At 46.6% G+C, this 18,149-nt stretch overlaps 1 protein-coding gene across 1 annotated transcript in view; it reads right to left on the reverse strand.

Annotated features, from left to right (window-relative positions):
• XG (Xg glycoprotein (Xg blood group)) overlaps nucleotides 1-18,149 on the reverse strand; it is a 58,869-nt gene that overhangs the window by 28,559 nt on the left and 12,161 nt on the right. Inside the window, exons 2-5 of the mRNA XM_069464323.1 lie at nucleotides 14,258-14,299; nucleotides 13,213-13,236; nucleotides 6,018-6,083; nucleotides 1,440-1,502 (exon numbers count right to left, since the gene is read on the reverse strand). Coding sequence (XP_069320424.1) covers nucleotides 1,440-1,502; nucleotides 6,018-6,083; nucleotides 13,213-13,236; nucleotides 14,258-14,299 — 195 coding nt within the window. The remainder of the gene's footprint in view (nucleotides 1-1,439; nucleotides 1,503-6,017; nucleotides 6,084-13,212; nucleotides 13,237-14,257; nucleotides 14,300-18,149) is intronic.

Consider the following 18,149-nt stretch of genomic DNA (forward strand, 5'->3'; position numbering starts at 1 on the left):
CATCCTTGGACGTCTCTAAGAAATCCAGGGGGACCTCTGTCACCCTGAGAGTGAGAAGCACACCACGGGGGTTACTAAATGTATAAAAGGCAAAAGGCAGGGACTTAACGGAATGCCCAGGTTCTGATCCAGTCCTTGCAAAATAATTTCCGTGCACTGCACAAGCAGTTGGTCCTTCACCGCGGACATTAGAATTTTGAGTCGTCACACACAGTAAATGACCTCTAAGCACTTCTGAAGTGGATCTTGCCTTTTAGTAAGTGTCCATCACAGATAAATATTCTCCGTCCGATTCATGGGGACCTATTTCCAATAAGGGGAGACGGTTTCCTGGGATGTGGGGCACATGGGCTTGGATCTGTTCCTTAGATTCCAAGAATCTAAGTTCTTGTGTCTCGTGTTCCTTGACGACTAACCTGGTCTCTCTCTCCATGGAGTTGAACAAGTGAAACTTCTAGGAAAGTTCCAGACAGGGGAGAAGGAAGGAGCTTAGGAAATGTCACCCCAAAATATGACTCCTTGGTAGAAAGAATATTTTGAATTGCAGGACCCTCGAGATCAACGGAGCATGGCAGGGGGCTTCCCCTCGGTCTGCACCCTAACCCTAAGCCACACTGACCTGATCCAAAGGTCAAAGGGGACAACTGACTTTCATTCGTCTCCCTGTTATCTCAATACATTGCAGGGAAAGATCAAGAATGCAGCCACACCTGGCCCAATTCCTTTAAAACGTGACACGTGTCTCTCGGGTTAATGCACAGCTCAATCTGTTCCCTGTCCATCCATCCTCCCTAGCAAGCCCTTAGCTACCTGCCCACCTCACATACCCCTCTCTCCTCCACGAGGCACGTAGAAAAATATCTGAACCTCGCTGGGATACTGGACAATCTCTGTGCCTTTCAAAACCAGTTGGTCTTTCACCATGGAGACTAGAATTTTTTTTCCTTCAATACCCATCCCTTCATTTTATCTTTATCATCTTCAGAAAATGTAGGTCCCTTATAAGCGACATATAGATTGATTTTAAACAAATAGGCGAGTCGCATTTTAATAATAGGATGTATTAACAAGTACTTCTTTAAGCCGTATGAAATTGTTGCTTTTGTAGGTTAAAAAGAGTCAAAATTGGCAATTCCATATGGTTCAGCATATTTTAATGACTCGCATGTTTAAACTTTTTTTTTCCCTTTATTTCAGAATATTATGGGGATACACATGTTTTGGTTATATCAATTGCTTTTGTACCATTTGGGTCAAAGTTATAAGCTTGCCCATCCCCCAGACAGTGTGCATTGCACCTGTTAGGAGTGAATTTACCCATCCCCTCTCCCCCGGCACCTGCTTGATTTCTCATGACCCATACGGAGATTAGAATTTTAAGTCATCAAATGATAAATTGCACCCAAACACTTTTGAAATGGATCTTAAACACCCATTACCTCCACCATGGTCAGAATTGCCAGGCTGTGGGTAAGCGGGTGGCTTCGGCCTTGGGTAGATATCTGTCGGAAAACAACACAGTGATTTCAGGAAAATAATGACTTCTTCCAGGTAGGAACCGTCTATAAATAAGAATATCCAAATACAAAAAAAGATGGAACTGTTTATTTACAGTCACTTCCCATAGCTTTTGTCCAGCCTTTAAATCACGTAGCTGTCAATGGAAAAGATGTCAAACTCTGTAAAATAATTTTAAGGAGGTTTATTCTGAGCCAAATTTGAGGACCACGACCCAGAGCCACACCCAGGAAGCCTTGAGCAAGTAGACTGGCTGTGGCTGGGTCAGAGTTTGGTTTTATACATTTTAGAGAGACAGGGGTCACAGGGAAAGTCATACATCAATACGTGGAAGGTGGACATTGGTTTGGCCTGAAAAGGTGGGACATCTCGAAGTGGGGGGCTTACAGGTGATAGGTGGGTTTAAAGATTCTTTGACTTGTAATTGGTTTAAAGACATGAAGCTTTGTCTACAGGCTTGGAATGTTTTAAGTCAAGATAAGGAGCTCTGTTAATCAGAGACAAGCCACTGGCCACATATTTGCTGTGTGAATTGAGGACCTGCAGGAGTGACTAGCACAGCCTCAGCCTGTCAGTGAGTCACAAAAGATGTCCCCAAGAAGGGAGGGGCACGAACAGGCAGGTCTGACCTCCCTCCTCATGGCCAGGAACTCAGTTTTAGGGCGTCCCCTTGGCCAGGAAGGGGCCACTCAGCCAGCCAGTGGGCGGAAGACTTAAGACTTTATTTTAGTTTACATAGCCAACGTTTACATGAACCCTTCAAAGCATAACATTTAAAAAACCACTGTCATGTTTGTGCCTGGAATCTCTCCACCTGGTTCTTACGGCAAGACGACCACAGATCTCTGAAATGAACAGGTCAGAAGCTTTGCCGTGCGCGTTCCGACGTTTAGGGATACTGCAAATGCTAGGACTGTTGACAGAGCTGAGTCACCAATATTCGGACGAGAGCACCTGACCTTTTGACAGGGTGTTTTATTTCCACCTTGCTTGGATACATCCCTCTCATTAGAATTTTTTTTTAAACTTGCGTCGCAATGACCTTTACGCATCCCTGAAGCTCACCACGCACGCACGAGCTTCCTGCCCCAGGACCTTAGCACACGCTACTCGCCCTGCCGGATCTTGCTCCTGCTGCCTGTCTGTGACTTTCTGTGCTCCGTAAATGTCTGAAGAAGCCACTTGTCATCTGGCAAAGCATCACCTCGTGCCTCCTGTCTCAGCTTGGATGTCCTTTAGCCCCGTTTGAACAGCAGAGATGAGAGAATCCACGCAAGCTCTTCACACACCAGCCTACACCAGCGCCTCTGTGTCTCGGCTGGAAACTGTATTTTCTGTACCAACTTCATACCCCTGGTGCCAGCACTCACACTACCTGGCAGGTGCTCATTTGCATGACATTAAGAGTGAGGTTGCTCTCATTCAGGGCAAAAAATTTCAGGGATTTAAACTCCTTCTTCAGGGCACTAGAAATCCAGGTCTAGCATCAGTGCTCCAGCTTCCTGAGTTTCAGGCTGGCATAGCAGAGTCCCACAGACCGGGCAGCTTGAACACGAACGTTTATTCTCTCCCGTCCTGGAGGCTGGAAGTCCCAGATCCAGGTGTCTCAGGGCTGGTTCCTCCTGAGGCCTCTCTCCTGGGCGTGTAGACGCCGTCTTCTCCCTGTGTCCTCACGGGGTCGTCCCCCTGTGCGTGTCTGTGTCCTCATCTCCTCTGCTTATAAGGACACCGGTCCTGTTGGATCAGGGCCCACCCTAGTGCCTCAGTTTACCTTAATTACCTCCGTAATGATCCGTCTCCAAATGAGGTCACAGTGTGAGGTCCTGGGGGTGAGGACTGTAATATATGAATTTGGAGGGAGGCACAGTCTAGCCCACAACAGCCTGTGTCAAACAGAACTGGTTCCTCTTGTTAGGCTGGGACGAGGAGGAAGGGGACAGGTGCTGTGTCTAGGGGTGTCCACTGAGGGGCAGGTGGCTCTAGGAGATGCTCCGTCTACGACAGGAGGAACAAGCTGACCAGAGGGGGCTTCCAAGGAGGAACAGATGACGTGTCTAGGGGGCTCCCCAGGACGGAAGATATGTTTCGTCTACGACAGGGGGTCCCCAAGGACTGGAAAGAGGCAGAAAGGCCACAACGTGGAGATACGACCAAGGCCACAAGAGCGTCTCTGGAGCGTGTGTACAAGCAAGGTGCAGCGTCCTCAAGTGACCTTCCCTCATTAACACAGTCAAAATCACACCCACCCGCACCATGACAGTTTACAAATAACCATGGCAACCCCGGAAATTGCCTTACAAGGTTACAAATGGGGAGGGCTCCCAGTTCCAGGAATTCCACACCATTTTCCAAGAAAAACCATGAATATTCCACCCCCCCCACAGTTAACATAAAATTAGGGAAAATGTTGTTAAACTCAGGGTCTCCTCCACTCGTGGGGGTTGACCCGTTCCTTCTCTGGAATGTTCTATGCTTTAATAAACTGGGGCGCTTTGCCTGCTTGCATCTGCTTGGTCTGCTCATTTGCTCTGTCCACGCGGTACCAGTCACCATTCTTCGGTGCTGGGAACCTAGAATCAGGGAACACGGATCTGACACCTGGTCCCCACACCTGACACTCTCTCCGCGTCACCTTCCTAAGAACCTGACCATGAACTGCAGGTGTCAGACCAGAGAATCGGAGAACCACCCTGGGGTCTCGCAAACGGGCCAGCGCAGACCAAGCACACAGCGGGGCTGCAAAGTGCTGTGGCGGCTTCCATACATAGAAGCCAAAGAAAAACCAACCAAATCCAAGAAGGCACGGGCGGAAGAGAACCTCGGGTTCCCCTGGATCTAATTCTACGGGAACGAGACCGCCGGGTTTCAAGGATGCCCGGAGCCATCCCAGAGTGTCCGCCGGGAGCATGGTGGCTTCCTACAAACCCAACAGCTGTCTGTCAAGTCACTACGGGGAGACAGAGAAACAGAACAAAGAAAGACCCAGAACATCCCATCTGTGGGAACGTCTTCTTCCAGGTTGCCCACCAGTGGTTGCCTTCGTGGTCCAAGAGAATGTTCCAGAACACCATCTCAGAGGGACTTTTCAGACTGCTCTCTGGGACTCTTCTTTCTTCCTTCTCAACCTCCACATCCAGGAGCCCGGGCTGGCCTGGGCCAAGCACATGGTTTCGGGGGAATTTCTGCCGGTTGACTGCAGTCCCAATAATTCACTTCTGAGACGCTTCATGTTTCCTCCTCCCGGGGTGTGTCGGTTGAGTTTGCTCTTCTGCCGCGGCAAATACTCCAGGGTCTCACGCTCAGTGTAAATGAATAATTCACGACTTGCACGTTAAAGGCATCACGTGGCTGGGTTTAAGCACGGCGTGAACACGGACACTGATGTTCCTCCTTATCTGGGTGAGTCAGAAATCAGCCCCCAAGTCCCAGGCGGTCACCCCCCCAGGTTGCGCCTCTCCTCTCTCCACCTGGCTTCCCCTGGGGTTCCTGATTCACCCCAGAGCCTCGGATGACTCAGCCAGGACTTTATGATAAGTTCTGACAAATGCTCTGGGAGGACGGCCCACAGCACCGGGCTTAACCCAGCGTGTCCCGGGGATAGGAGAGCAAGAAGCACTTCCCGTGTGCAATACCTAGGCATGCTTTGCACAAAAGCCACAATCCGGGGAACAGCTGTTTTTAAAAGGCTGGGAGGAAATATTAGCAGAAAACGTTGTTTTTGGTGTCAGGACGTTAATATTGCACAACAGACAACAAAGAAAGATTAGCTGGTGACTTACCTGTCCCTGAACTAATGCAGACAGTATCAGGTGTTGCTGTTCAATTAGGCATCATCTCCACTGGGCTTAGCCTCTATTTTTAAAGACCCCTTGGTGGAGGAGATGAGTTTGTGTCCATCTGGAGGCGTCGTGGAGGAACATAATAATATGTTGTTGGGCTGTGCAGAGTTCAAAGCCAGAACGAGCTTGCAAGAAGCTTCCAGAAGCCCTCGTGACTCAGCCAGCTTCATGCATGCTCTATCTGGCCAAATGGTAAGCTTTTAGGGCTGTTGAATTGCTGAGAACTTTATTGCTTTTATTATTTTTTTTTAAATGGTGAATGTACTAAATGCATGGAAGGGGATGTCTGCCCAATTTTGACACAATAGAGAACTTGAGGCGAAATGACGTCAAATGCACAGCGCAGGGGCTTTTCGTGAACGGGAAAAGCAACGTGATTTGAAGTCCTGTAAACGAGTCAGAAATATCACTTGTCCCTCCGCCCGATTTGACAAGGGACAGCGTCCTCTGTGGCCACTGCAGTGGGTTGCAGGTGTCAGAGAAAAGGGAAAATGAAATTGTTTGTGTGCCTCCCACTTTTTTGCTACCTGCCTACCGGTTGGGAAGGGACCTGGGTTCCCTGCGACGGAGCTACGGCACAAGCATTTCCAAAGCAACCAATAAAAGGCAAACGTCGGTCATCAAACCGGATTTGGACAGAGGCTCAGACTCAGCTCTTACTTCCACCGTGGTCAGGGTTCCCGGGCTGCGGGTGGTACGGTGGGGGTTTCGGCTTTGGGTAGATATCTGTGGGGAAAATGACATCGTTGTGTTAGGAAAATAAAATGCCCTTTGCCTTACTTAGGAGCAGTCAGCAAAACAAACACGTCGATGGGATCATCATTTTTTCACTTGGTTCACATTTGCGGCTCCAGGTGTGTTAACAGGTGACCTGTCGTCTGGCTAAAAATCACTTCGCTGCTAGAACCTCAAAACCTACAGCTTAAAAAAAAAAAAAAAACTCCCATTTTTACTCCTAGAGACTGGTTTCCATGGCAAGAAGCTAGCGTAGCTGCCTGCCCTGAGGCTGACAGATAATCCTGAAAGAAATCTATAGAGAATTGTTACAGGATAAACTCACCAATAGCCCTGGTACCTGAGATGGTGCCAGACATTCCACTGTAGTTTCAAAGTGCTCTCACCTCTAAACTCTTCTCCTTCCTACCCTTTTAGGCACTACCAGCTTACATTAATAAGGATCAGCTTTCCATTTTTATTTTTGTTTACTTATTTATTTATGTTGAGACAGAGTGTCACTCTATCATCCTGGGTAGAGGGCAGTGGCATCCTCATAGCTCACTGCAGCCTCCAACTGCGATCCTCCTGCCTCAGCCTCCCGAGTAGCTGGGACTACAGGCATGCACCACTACACCCGGCTAATTTTTCTATTTTTAGTAGAGACGGGGTCTCACTCTTGCTCAGGCTGGTCTTGAACTCTTAACCTCAAGCGATCATCCCACCTCGGCCTCCCAGAGTGCTAGGATTACAGGCGTGAATTATTACACCCAGCTTACCTTTCAAATTCTAAAAATCAGGAAAACAGTGCACCCTCATAAGCAGAGATTGTATTTGAATTTATTTGCAGCTATTTTCTCTTTGCAAAATAGTAATCACTGTTTCACCAAACTCTTTCCCAGAGAAAGACCAAATCATTAATTTATAGGGGGTACTCTCTAAATGATTACAAAAAATACTTTACTGCACAAGTATGTGTCCATAATCAACAGATAGTTTTCTTTGGTGCATGTTTAAATGGACGTCAATGTTGTCTTACGCTAGGTTTCTTTAATCTGCCTGTTCTTTTAAACTGCCTGTTATGTTTTTCGGGTATATTCACACCGATGCTAATTCATTCGCATCAACAGCTGCATTGTCCGAGTCTCCCAAGATGATCTAATTGATGAACCTTTCTTATCCTTTTTTCTTTTACAGACCACGTCGCCACCACCTTGCCCTGCTTTCTCCTGGCGCACAGGTGAGTTTTTGCTGAGCATGTCCTGGAAGTAGAGTCACAGGGGACACGTGCTCATATTCAAATGTCCCTAAATGTCCCTTCAAGTCTTCTCACCGGGTTATATAAATCCCCATGGCAAGTGGTCAGATCTTGGGTTTTCTCAAATCCTTACCAGTATTGCCAGACATTTAGTTGGACTTCTTTTCCCTTCCTTCCCTCTCTCTCCTTCCCTCCTTCCCTCATTCCCTCCCTCCTTCCCTCCTTCCTTCCTTCCTTCCTTCCTTCTTTCTCTCTCTCTCTCTCTCTTTTTCTCTTTCTTTCTTTCTAAAGCCCAGTTGCTTACATTGGTTGACATTTGAACTGTGGTTCAAATTGTCCTTTCTTTGAATGCCTGAGACCTTGAGCACTTTTTGTCTTAGCTCTGTCGGCCAACTGTGTGAGTCCCTGTCTTTCCTGCTGCCTGGAAGAGAACCTCTCCTGCACCCTTTCCTTAGCTGTCTGTCTTTTTGGTAGGAGCTCTCTCTACACCGTTGGCCCTCAGTAACTATGGGTTCTGCAAACATAGATGTGTCCAACCGAGTTTGGAATATATTAAAGAAATAAACAAGCAATAAACAGTAACACGGCAATAACAAATACTACAGATAAGAACAATACAATGCACCAACTATTTGCATAGCATTTCTATTGTATCAAGTATTGTAACTAACCTAGCCTTGATTTAAACGGTATGGGAGGATGTGCATAGGTTATATGCAGATACTAAGTCATTTTGTATTACACACTTGAACAACCACAGATTTCAGTCTCTGACGGATCCTGGAACCAATGCCACATGGATATCAAAGGACAACCATAATTTGTCTTTTCAACCTTCACCGGTTGTATGATTGGCAAGTAGCCAGCAGCTAATCTGACTTCGGAGACCCTGTACTTAAGACTTTTATATTATAATTATTTAAAAAAAATTTAGACATGTTCTAATTTATCCATTTTCAAAAGTTGTGGTTTTTGTACCTTATTGAAGAAAACCCTTATAACTCTAAGGTCATGAGACATTCTTCCTCTATTTTTCCAAAAAAAATTCAAATGTTCCCCTTTTACATTTGGGTTTGTAATCCCTTCAGGTGTTACTTTTAAGGGTGGCATGAGGTTGAGGTTCTGTAAGAACAGACAATTGCCCCAGGCCTGCCTACGGGCATTGCTTTCTTCCCTCATTTTTTTTTTTTTTTTTGTAGATATGACATCTCTCTGTCACCAAGACACAGTTGAGTCAAAATCCACTTCCAAGGCTTCCCGAGCCACAGCTCTATGTGTCTGTCTCCGAGCTGTACAAGAAATCTCAGTGTTTATTAGAGCAATCACACCCCACGTATAGACATTCCTTTTTAATTTTCAAAAATGTCTTGACTATTTTTGTCCTCCATCAGATTGTAGAAGTGCTCAGATTCCATCAAAAATTGTTTGGATTTTGGGTGGAAGTGCATTGAATTTATAACTTGTGAACTGACCTGTTTATAGTGTTCATGCCCCCACGGTTGCAGAGGGTCAGGGTTGGGGTTAGGGGTTGGGTTAGCACGAGAGTTAGGGATTCGTGAACCTCCATGCAGTTGGCTCTTCCCTTGTATCTCTGGTAAAGTTTTATAACACTTTCCGCACTGATCTTGTGCTCTTTTGTTAGACCTTGTAGTACATACATTAGGGATTTTGTTACAACCGTGAATGGGCTCTTTTTAGAATTACATTTTGAAATAGGTTTGTCTGGGTGTGTAGAAATGTTACTGGCTTTTGTGCACGCGTGTTGTATCCTGCACCATTCCCGAATTCTCTGTTAGTTCAAACGGTGTCTGGAGATTCGCTTTCGGATGAAACGGTCGTGTAGCCTGTGAATAAATCCGTGTTTTCCCTTCTGTTCCTAGAGCTCATCTTTCTTTTGTTCTGACTACAGAGGCAACGAAGCCAAGAGCATTGTCGTCTTACTGACTTTAAAGGCAATACCTCCTGTCAATACAATTTATCTGTGTGTGTGTGTGTGTGTGTGTGTGTGTGAGATTCCGGTTGCGTATGCCGGCTTGCTTTTCTGGTACCCTAGATCACATTAATGATACTCCCTGTTATTTATGTTTGGCCAAGTATTTTATCATACATGATTGTCACATTTTAAAGACTTGTGTCTCAGCTTCTATTAAAATTATCCTGTGATTTTTTTTTCATCTTTACTAATATTAGTGTGTATATGACATTTCTTTTTCTAGACTGCAAATATCCTTTCCTAGTTTGTACTTCTGTTTTTCCTTTTGTGTGCATGTTGGATGAACACATGTACTTGATTTTCATGTCATTGAATTTGTCAGTCTTTCATGGTCCACACTGTTTAGTTCTTGTTTGGGAACTTCTTCCCTACTCCAAGTTCAGAAACAAATTCACGTTTGTTTTTGACATTTATGTTGTTACTCTTCCTGAAGTAGTTTCCTGTGTATTTTGTGTCACTTTCATTTTTTGGTTGTTTTTTTTTTTTTTTTCCTCCAAACAGATGCCTCAGCTTCTGCCTCTCTGGTCTGAGCAACGTCTCTCTCCTCCGCAGACATCCAATGCCACCCCTGCCCCATGCCGGATTCCCATTTGTCCACAGCTGCTTCTGGGTCTTTCTATTTGATCTACCCCTCAAATATTTGTCTGTTCCTGTACAAATGCCAGGCTGTCCTTATTATTACATTGTGCTATTATCCTATGGTAGTGCGTACTACTGAGCCAAGGGGGCCCAAAACAGTAACAATTGAAGAATATACTGCTTAAGCACACACACGTAAGAGAGAAAGAAAGAAAAAAAGGAAGGAGGAAAGGAAGGAAGGGAGGAGGAAGAAAGGAGGAAGGAAAGAGGGAAGGAAGGATGGAGGGAGGGAAGGAGGCAAGGAAGGAAGGGAATAATCCCCACAAAATTCAGAATAGTGTACACCTTTGATGGGGACACTGAGGGATAAGAAAACCTCATAGACAGAAATGTTCCTGCAAAATACTAGTTCTTGTGTTTCAATTCAACATTAAATGAATTAAAATACAAGAAGGCTGTGCTTGGACAAACATGATAGACATGAAATGAGAATTCTGATCATCCAAATCCTGTGCAACTGTATGTCTTTTTGATTTGTATGTTTCTCTCTATTTTGTTGATAGAACCAATGTATCTGTGTAAATACATGGTATCTGTGGACTGTTTGTACTCTCAGTCTTGTTAACATACCATGGGTGCATAAATGTGGTGCATAGTCTGTCTTTGTCGGTGCAGGGATTATAAATTTCTATTAAATCAGCTTTTTCATTCAGTTATTCATATCTTTATTCTTCATGATATTTCCATCTGCCAGCCCTGATATTTCTGGCAAAGGGCTTTTCAAAATCTCACACATGGATTTTTCAATTTCCACTTTCAACTTACTTGAGGTGCACGGGGTGGGGAGGTGGGGGGAGCGATTGCTTCATCCTTCCGCGACTGGCTGGCTGATTGCTAAGTAGTAACTCTTCCTTCGCAGCCGGGGCTGCTACCTCAAAGCTTATTTGTCTGACGTGGCTGCCATGATCCCGCTTTCTCTTCAAGAGCACTTGCCTTGTGCGTCTTTTTCTGGCTGATTATTTGCACCTTCTCTGGGGCATTGCATTTCAAACGCTTCTCTTGCAAATGGCATATAACTGACTTTAAATTGCCGTGCCTAACCTCTGTCTTTTAACACATTCGTTAAATCATTTTACATCTAACTCATAATGCTCTATTCCTATTATTTTATTATTTTTTCTTTCTTCTTTTCTTTCTTTCTACTCCTTCCTGACCTCTGTTTAGTAATCAATTTGTTTATTTATTTGTTTATTTTTTTACTTACTTTTGAGACACGGTCTCGCTCTGTTGCCCAGGCTGAAGTGCCATGGCCTCATCACAGCTCACAGCAATCTCAAACTCCTGAGGTCAAGCGATCCTCCCGCCTCAGCCTCCCAAGTAGCTGGGACCACAGGCATTTCTGGAGCACGCCCTTACTGTCCGACATAAAGAGATATTCCAGGTATATCTTGGACCCACCCTGCCACCAGCCCTGGAATCGGCCATTTCTCTAAGGAGCACACAAGAAGGAAGATGAACTTTATCCATGACCTTGTCATCGGGAGAGAATCCTGTGGCTCTCTGGCCACCAATGGCAGATGTAACACAGGAGAACAATTATTCACGTGAAGGTCACCATCGACCTCAGGTGTGCACTGAGGAATTGCTGGTGGGACTGCGAACTAGTGCAACCTCTGTGGAAAGCAATATGGAGATACCTCACAGAGCTACAAGTAGAACTGCCATTGGATCCAGCAATCCCATTACTGGGCATCTACCCAAAAGAACAAAAGACATTCTATAAAAAAGACATCTGTACCTGAATGTTTATAGCAGCATAATTCACAATTGCAAAGATGCAGAAACAACCCAAGTGCCCACCAATCCATGAGTGGATTAATAAAATGTGGTACATGTACACCATGGAGTTCTACTCAGCTATAAGAAACAATGGTGATCTAGCGCCTCTTGTATTATCCTGGATGGAGCTGGAGCCCATTCTACTAAGCGAGGTATCACAAGATGGAAAAACAAGCACCATGTGGACTCACCATCAGATTGGTACTAACTGATCAATACTTAAGTGCACATAGAGTAGTAACATTCATTGGGTGTTGGGCAGGTGGGAGCGGGGAGGATGGGATGGGTAAATTCACACCTATTGGGTGCGGTCCACACGGTCTGGGGGATGGTCAAGGTTGTAGCTCTGACTGGGGTGGTGCAAAGGCAATTTATGTGGCCACAGCCTTTGTACCCCCCTATATTCTGAAATTTAAAAAAAATTAAGTTGAGGTGGGAATCCCATATAATTAACCATTTTAAAGCGAACATTTCAGGGGCATTTAGTATATTCACAGTGTTGTACAACCACCACTTCTATCTAATCCCAGGACATTTTCATCACCCTGAATGCACACCTGGTACCCCCCTGCCCCCAGCCCCTGGCAAGCAACACACTTTGGAATTCCCATCCCCCTCGAGGGGCGGATGGACATGGTTTGCCCGGACATGTGATGCTCTCGTAAGAACCTCTTGCCCTCCTGCTGGGTGGGGAACATGTGATGTCCATCTAGTTATTTGGGGAGGAACATGTTAACTCTTTACAAGTTAAATAAAAAGAAATAACTCCTGGGCTCGAAGCTGACTCCTCCATAGCAAGAATAGATATCAAAAAGGCAATGGAGTTGCCTATTCTTGAAATGCCACATAAATGGAAACATACGCTATGCGTGGTGTTTTGCATGTACCTTCTCCCACATGTTTTTGAGGGTCAACTACTTTGTAGCAAATATCGGCCCTTCATTCAATTGTCCTTAAGGCTGAATAATATCCTGTCGTCTGGGTAGACTCCACATTTTGTTTATCTGTTGATCAGTTGGTGAACATTTGGGTTGTTTCCACGTTTTGACTATAACAAATAGTGCTGCTGTGAAAATTTGTGTGCAAGTTTTTCTTGGAAGACCTGTTTTCAGTGCTTTTGTGTACACACCTAGAACCAGAATGGCTGGTCGCACCGAGATTCCATCTTTAACTTTTCGAAGAGCTGCCGAACCATTTTCCACAGGGGCTGCACCCTTTTGCATTTCCAAAGAATTCCAATTTATTCGTGTCCTTTCCAACACTTACCATTTTTCATATTTTGATTATAGCCACCCTGGCGGGTGTGAAGTCATGTCTCATTGTGCTTTTAATTTGCATTTCTCTGACGATGATGATTTGCTTTAAACGTCTACTAAGCAGCCCATAACCCTATAAATCATCCTCACTCATCCCTCCAAAAACATCCGTGTAAAGGCATTGCCTCCTCTGGGCCCAGCCAAAGAGTCACTCACCTGAGTTTGGCTTCTTGGTGGGTTCTGCGAACAAAAACAGACAATAAATTCAATAAGCACAGACGTTTCACTCACCAGCAAACTGGTTTCCCTGATCATCACCTAAGTGCACATTTGGAAATAACACCAATCGGGTGTCGGACAGAGGTGGGGGTGGGGGGAGGGGATGGGTGCATACCTACATGATGAGTGCAATACGCACTGTCTGGGGAATGGACACGCTTGAAGCTCAGACTCGGGGGGACGGGGGGGCATGGGCAATATATATAACCTGAACTTCTGTACCCCCATAATGAGCTGAAATTAAAAAAAAAAGGCCATTTACGCCCTAATGAACAATGAAGAGGCAGTGGCAATGTAATAAAAGTGAAGTGATAAGAGCACGAACTCTGTTTTGTTTCCAGAAAAAAGAAAAGTAGCGTTAAAAGCCACGCCAAACAAGTGTGCCCCAGGGCCAGGTGGACAGCCCCAGTGTGGATAGGTTAGCAGAGAACGTTCCAGACAGGTGGGGGCCACCCCTGGCTGTACAGGCGCCAAAGAGCCACATGTCCAGCTTTCTGGGTAGCCAGAAAGGTCCCAACTGAACCTGGAGTGGTGACAACAGAGACAGGGTAGGATTTCGGGTTGTTCGTGAACTTGAAGGAGAAAGCGGCAGCCCCATGAGCAGAGGTGGCCGGAGTCCCCCGTGAGAGGAAGAGCATCCTACGTGCTCTGTGAGGGGACGTTGCAATCTGCTCAGACACTGCGGTCCAGGCATGAGACAGTGACACACAGACACTGAAGTTTTAAAAAAGCAAAAGCCTCCAGAGTATCCCCGGACCACGAGCTTGGGTGACACAGACCCAACAAGGAATGAGTCCTGGCCCCGCACCGCAGGGGACTTTGGCACTGAGACCTTGTAGAGGCTGTGCAGAGGGCCGCCTCCAGGGACGAACAGAGACCCCCCCCCCCACCCCCCGACACCAGGAAATTCCGAATACGGGCTCGATCCAACCCCAAAGCAACCGGAAGCGGATGCTGCTAGCGATAAGATTTCAGCGCTTACCAGGGTCATCGAGGGCATCGGCCAGGTCGAAATCTCGTTGACCTGTTGGGAGCAAACAGGGCGTTAGTCGCACCACGGTGGAAAGCTCAACTCTCTCTTAGAGAGCAGAAGGAAGGAAGGGTGTTTCTAGAATCTCCGCGGCCTCTAGCTACCAAGCCAAACAGGAGTGTGTTTCGGGAAACACATGAATCCGTGTGTTCTGCAAACGTGTATGGATGGCAAAGGAGGTCAAAGCATTTTACGCCAAGATGTGTTTCTTTGACATATTTTGAGATGGTACCAGAGCATCACCACCAGACACAAGTGGCCCTGCAAAGGCATCTTGGGTGGGTAAAACTTAACATCTCTTAAAAAATGGATATTAATGCAGCCAGCTCTCCCCTTGTCCGGATCTAGGAAACAGGAACTGAGAGTCCGACACATTTAAAACTTCGAAAAGAGACATTTACCACCAATTCTCTCTGGGGGCTGCTACCTGGCGGGTTTCACGTACATAACAAGACCTGGAGCGGGGGGGTCATGTCTGTGACAAGGCTCCTTTGCCAGCCACGTCTCCCAGTCCCTCCCCCCATAACCTGTCTTGTCACCAAAACCTGATTTACCTACTTCACCTGTTTCTTAGCCATGCTCGGAGCTCACATTTTTCCTGCAACTTCAAGACGGTATGTAAGCTCCCGCACCCCCTTGAGAGCTTGGGTCCGAAGGCTCCCATGTGTGCATGTGAAATAAATTTCCACGCCTTTTCTCCTATTTTTTATTTTAGTTTAGTTTAATCTTTAGACAAGCTCTCGCTGGGTCGCCCAGGCTAGAGTGCAGTGGCCTCATTGTAGCTCACTGCAGCCTCCAACTCCAGGGCTCAAATGATCCTCCTGCCTCAACCTCCCCAGTACCCGGGACTACAGGTGCACACCACAACACCCAGCTAATTTTTCTATTTTTTTGCAGAGACGGGGCCTCGCTCTTGCTCAGGCTGGTCTCGAATTCCTGACCTCAAGCGATCCCCCTGCCTCCCCCTCCCAGAGTGCTCGGATTACAGGCATGACCCAGCGTGTCTGGCCTTTACGTTTTTTTGAAGTTAAATTTATGCACAGTCAAACCCACAGATCAGCATATACACACTGAGTTTTGACAAGTGCTTACACTGGCATAACCCAAATGCCTCTGCAGACGTAGAACCTTATCCTTACCCCAGAAACTTCTACCATATTCCTGCCTACCTCATTTCTGTCCCCAAGTCCCATAGATTAAATTTTCACAATGAATTTTCTTTTAATTCAATACAACTTATTATATTCATCTGCCCTCACTAATAAAGTACCTAAACTACTTGGCAGGTAATATGATGTGCCATGCTTGGACTCTATTAGCATAAGATTAAATTTTGCTTTGTGTTTCTTGCTGATATACGTCAAGGAAGAACACGATTAGTTCATGGTTAATAACACATGTCTTTGCAAGACTACCGAGTAAAATATGCTGCCCCTGTACTGCACTTTGCCTACAGATTTTCTTTGTAAAAAAGGTTCTCCTTGGGTCCTTTCCAACACACTAACTGCCACGTGAGTTGTATTTAACTCACGCTACTTTTGAGCCCGGGGCCTCACGAAGCATATGTAACTCACACATCTCTTCACCTTGGGAGCCGAAAAAACTATTTTTCAAATTGCATATAACTCACTTGCAGAAAGCAGGAAAAAAAATGTCAATTTTTTTATTAGATTAGAAAGGATCTTTTTGTTTTCAGTGTTTTTATTCTACTTGCGTAATAAAACACTGTGACCCCAAGGAAAACTATTTTTTCTCTACTGTGACAGTCAATGTGTTAAAAACTAAATTTTATTGTGTATATTACTTAAGGTATACGCTATGATGTTCTGATACACATATTCACAAAATTTATATAGATACATACAGACAGTAAAGTGGTTACTATAGTGACACAAATTAACATATCTGTCATCTATTTTTTTGTGTGTGTGTAGCAAGACTCAACAGTCTATTTAGCAAAAATCCCAAATATAAAGCAATATTATTAATTGCAGTTATATCTTTTATGAGATCTCCAGACGTGTTCGTCCTACACATCCGCTACTTTGTATCTTTTGACTTTGATCACTCTGTCCCCACCTGGCCCCTTGTAGACACTGTTTCGTGCTGTGTGTCTGTATATTTGACTTTATGGAATAGAGGTCGTCTGTGGGGCTTATGCCCATACGTTCCCGGTGGCTTGCAGACCACGAGGGGAGAGCGAGGCTGTCCACGCTGCACGGCCCATCGTCTGTGGTCAGGGAACCTGGAAGGAAGCATCTCTAAGTGTACCAACTGCTCCCCTGGACTGTGCCAGTCATGGCTCAGGGCTATGCGTGTTGGTGGCCTTAGCACTTCCCCATACGTGAACACACATGCTGTCGCTAGGAGCAGGTAGGGCAGAACAGCGGGAGGGTCGTGAATCCGTTAGAGGCTCCACAAAGCACAGCACACCTTGGCCACCCCAGCTGGCCACAGCACACACAAGAAATAAGCTTTTCCTTATATGGGGGCTGTTTGTTACAGCAGCTAACCTGCCCTGACAGATACACAGTCAAAAAACCAAGCTGTGGGGCCGGGCGCGGTGGCTCACACCTGTAATCCCAGCACTCTGGGAGGCCGAGGCGGGAGGACTGCTCGAGCTCAGGAGCTCACGACCAGCCTGAGCAAGAGCCAGACCCCGTCTCTACTAAAACAGAAAAATTAAGAGGATGCAATTTTTCTCGCAGGAGCGAGACCCCATCTCTACAAAAAAATACAAAAATTAGCCTGGTGTGGTGGCATGCACCTGTAGTCCCAGCTACTCGGGAGGCTGAGGCAGGAGGATCACCCGAGGCCAGGAGTTGGAGGCTGCAGTGAGCTATAATGACACCACTGTACTCTAGCCCGGTGACACAGCAAGATCCTGTCTCAAAACAAAACAAACAACCAAAACAAGGCTGTGTCCATAAGCCGAGATCCCTGACAGGTCCAAAAGCAGTTAGCCCAATTGTCTGAGTAGCAGAGCGCAGAGAACATTGGCATCCCTGCAACGCCAGGTACCTGAGCATCCCATCCTTCCGCCCACCACAGGGACGCCGGTATTCCTCACACACATATTTCCCAGAGGAGGAGCCTGAGGTTCCGGGAGGTCTAGGGCAAGGCAGGGCGGAGTCAGAATTTGCACTCAGACCCCTGGGCATCCTCAGCGAGAGTCGGGTGAGCCTTCAGAGCTGCTTCTCCTCCCAATGGATGAATGTCCGCCTGGGTGTCGTCTGCTCCGGGGGCTTTATAGGACTCCAGTGTGGGTTTGCACAGCCCCTGGTGTGGCCTCCACCAGGGTGCCACCTACACAGGCTCTGGGGGCTGCTTTCCGAGGTCAAGCCAGGGCCTCTGCAGAGGAGAAGGTCCAACCCCAGGCAGGAGCCCCCCGAGCTGGGACAAAGTGACCAACACCAGAGGGAAGCAGGACTGAGCCCAGGCTGCACCGAGACACTGGCTGTTGGTGCAATTGGAGGTCGAACCCTAGAGAGCCGTTTCTCATTTCTGTCAACTCTGGCAGGCCCCACGTCCCTTTTGTTCCACCCTCTCTGCAGCCAGGGTCCCCTGTGGGCACGTCTTCAAAGAGAACACCAGGTCCCACCTTGCCGCTCCAGCCACCATGGTCCAGCCTGCTCAGGACGGAACGGGAGGCGGCCTCAGCCTCCTGCATTCCCGAGACGTCTCTCTCTGTCTCCCAGGGACACCGGTTCTAGTCGAGAAACATCTGTCTCAGCTACGCACCCATGTCAGGAACTCAGATGCCAGCCTCCCTGCACAGTTGACAGGTGACTTTCTCTACCGTGCACCTCCACAGATCCCAGCCATGTCACGAGCAACCACGGTG

This window comes from Eulemur rufifrons, chromosome 30 (assembly GCF_041146395.1).
Source record: "Eulemur rufifrons isolate Redbay chromosome 30, OSU_ERuf_1, whole genome shotgun sequence".
Taxonomy (NCBI): domain Eukaryota; kingdom Metazoa; phylum Chordata; class Mammalia; order Primates; family Lemuridae; genus Eulemur; species Eulemur rufifrons.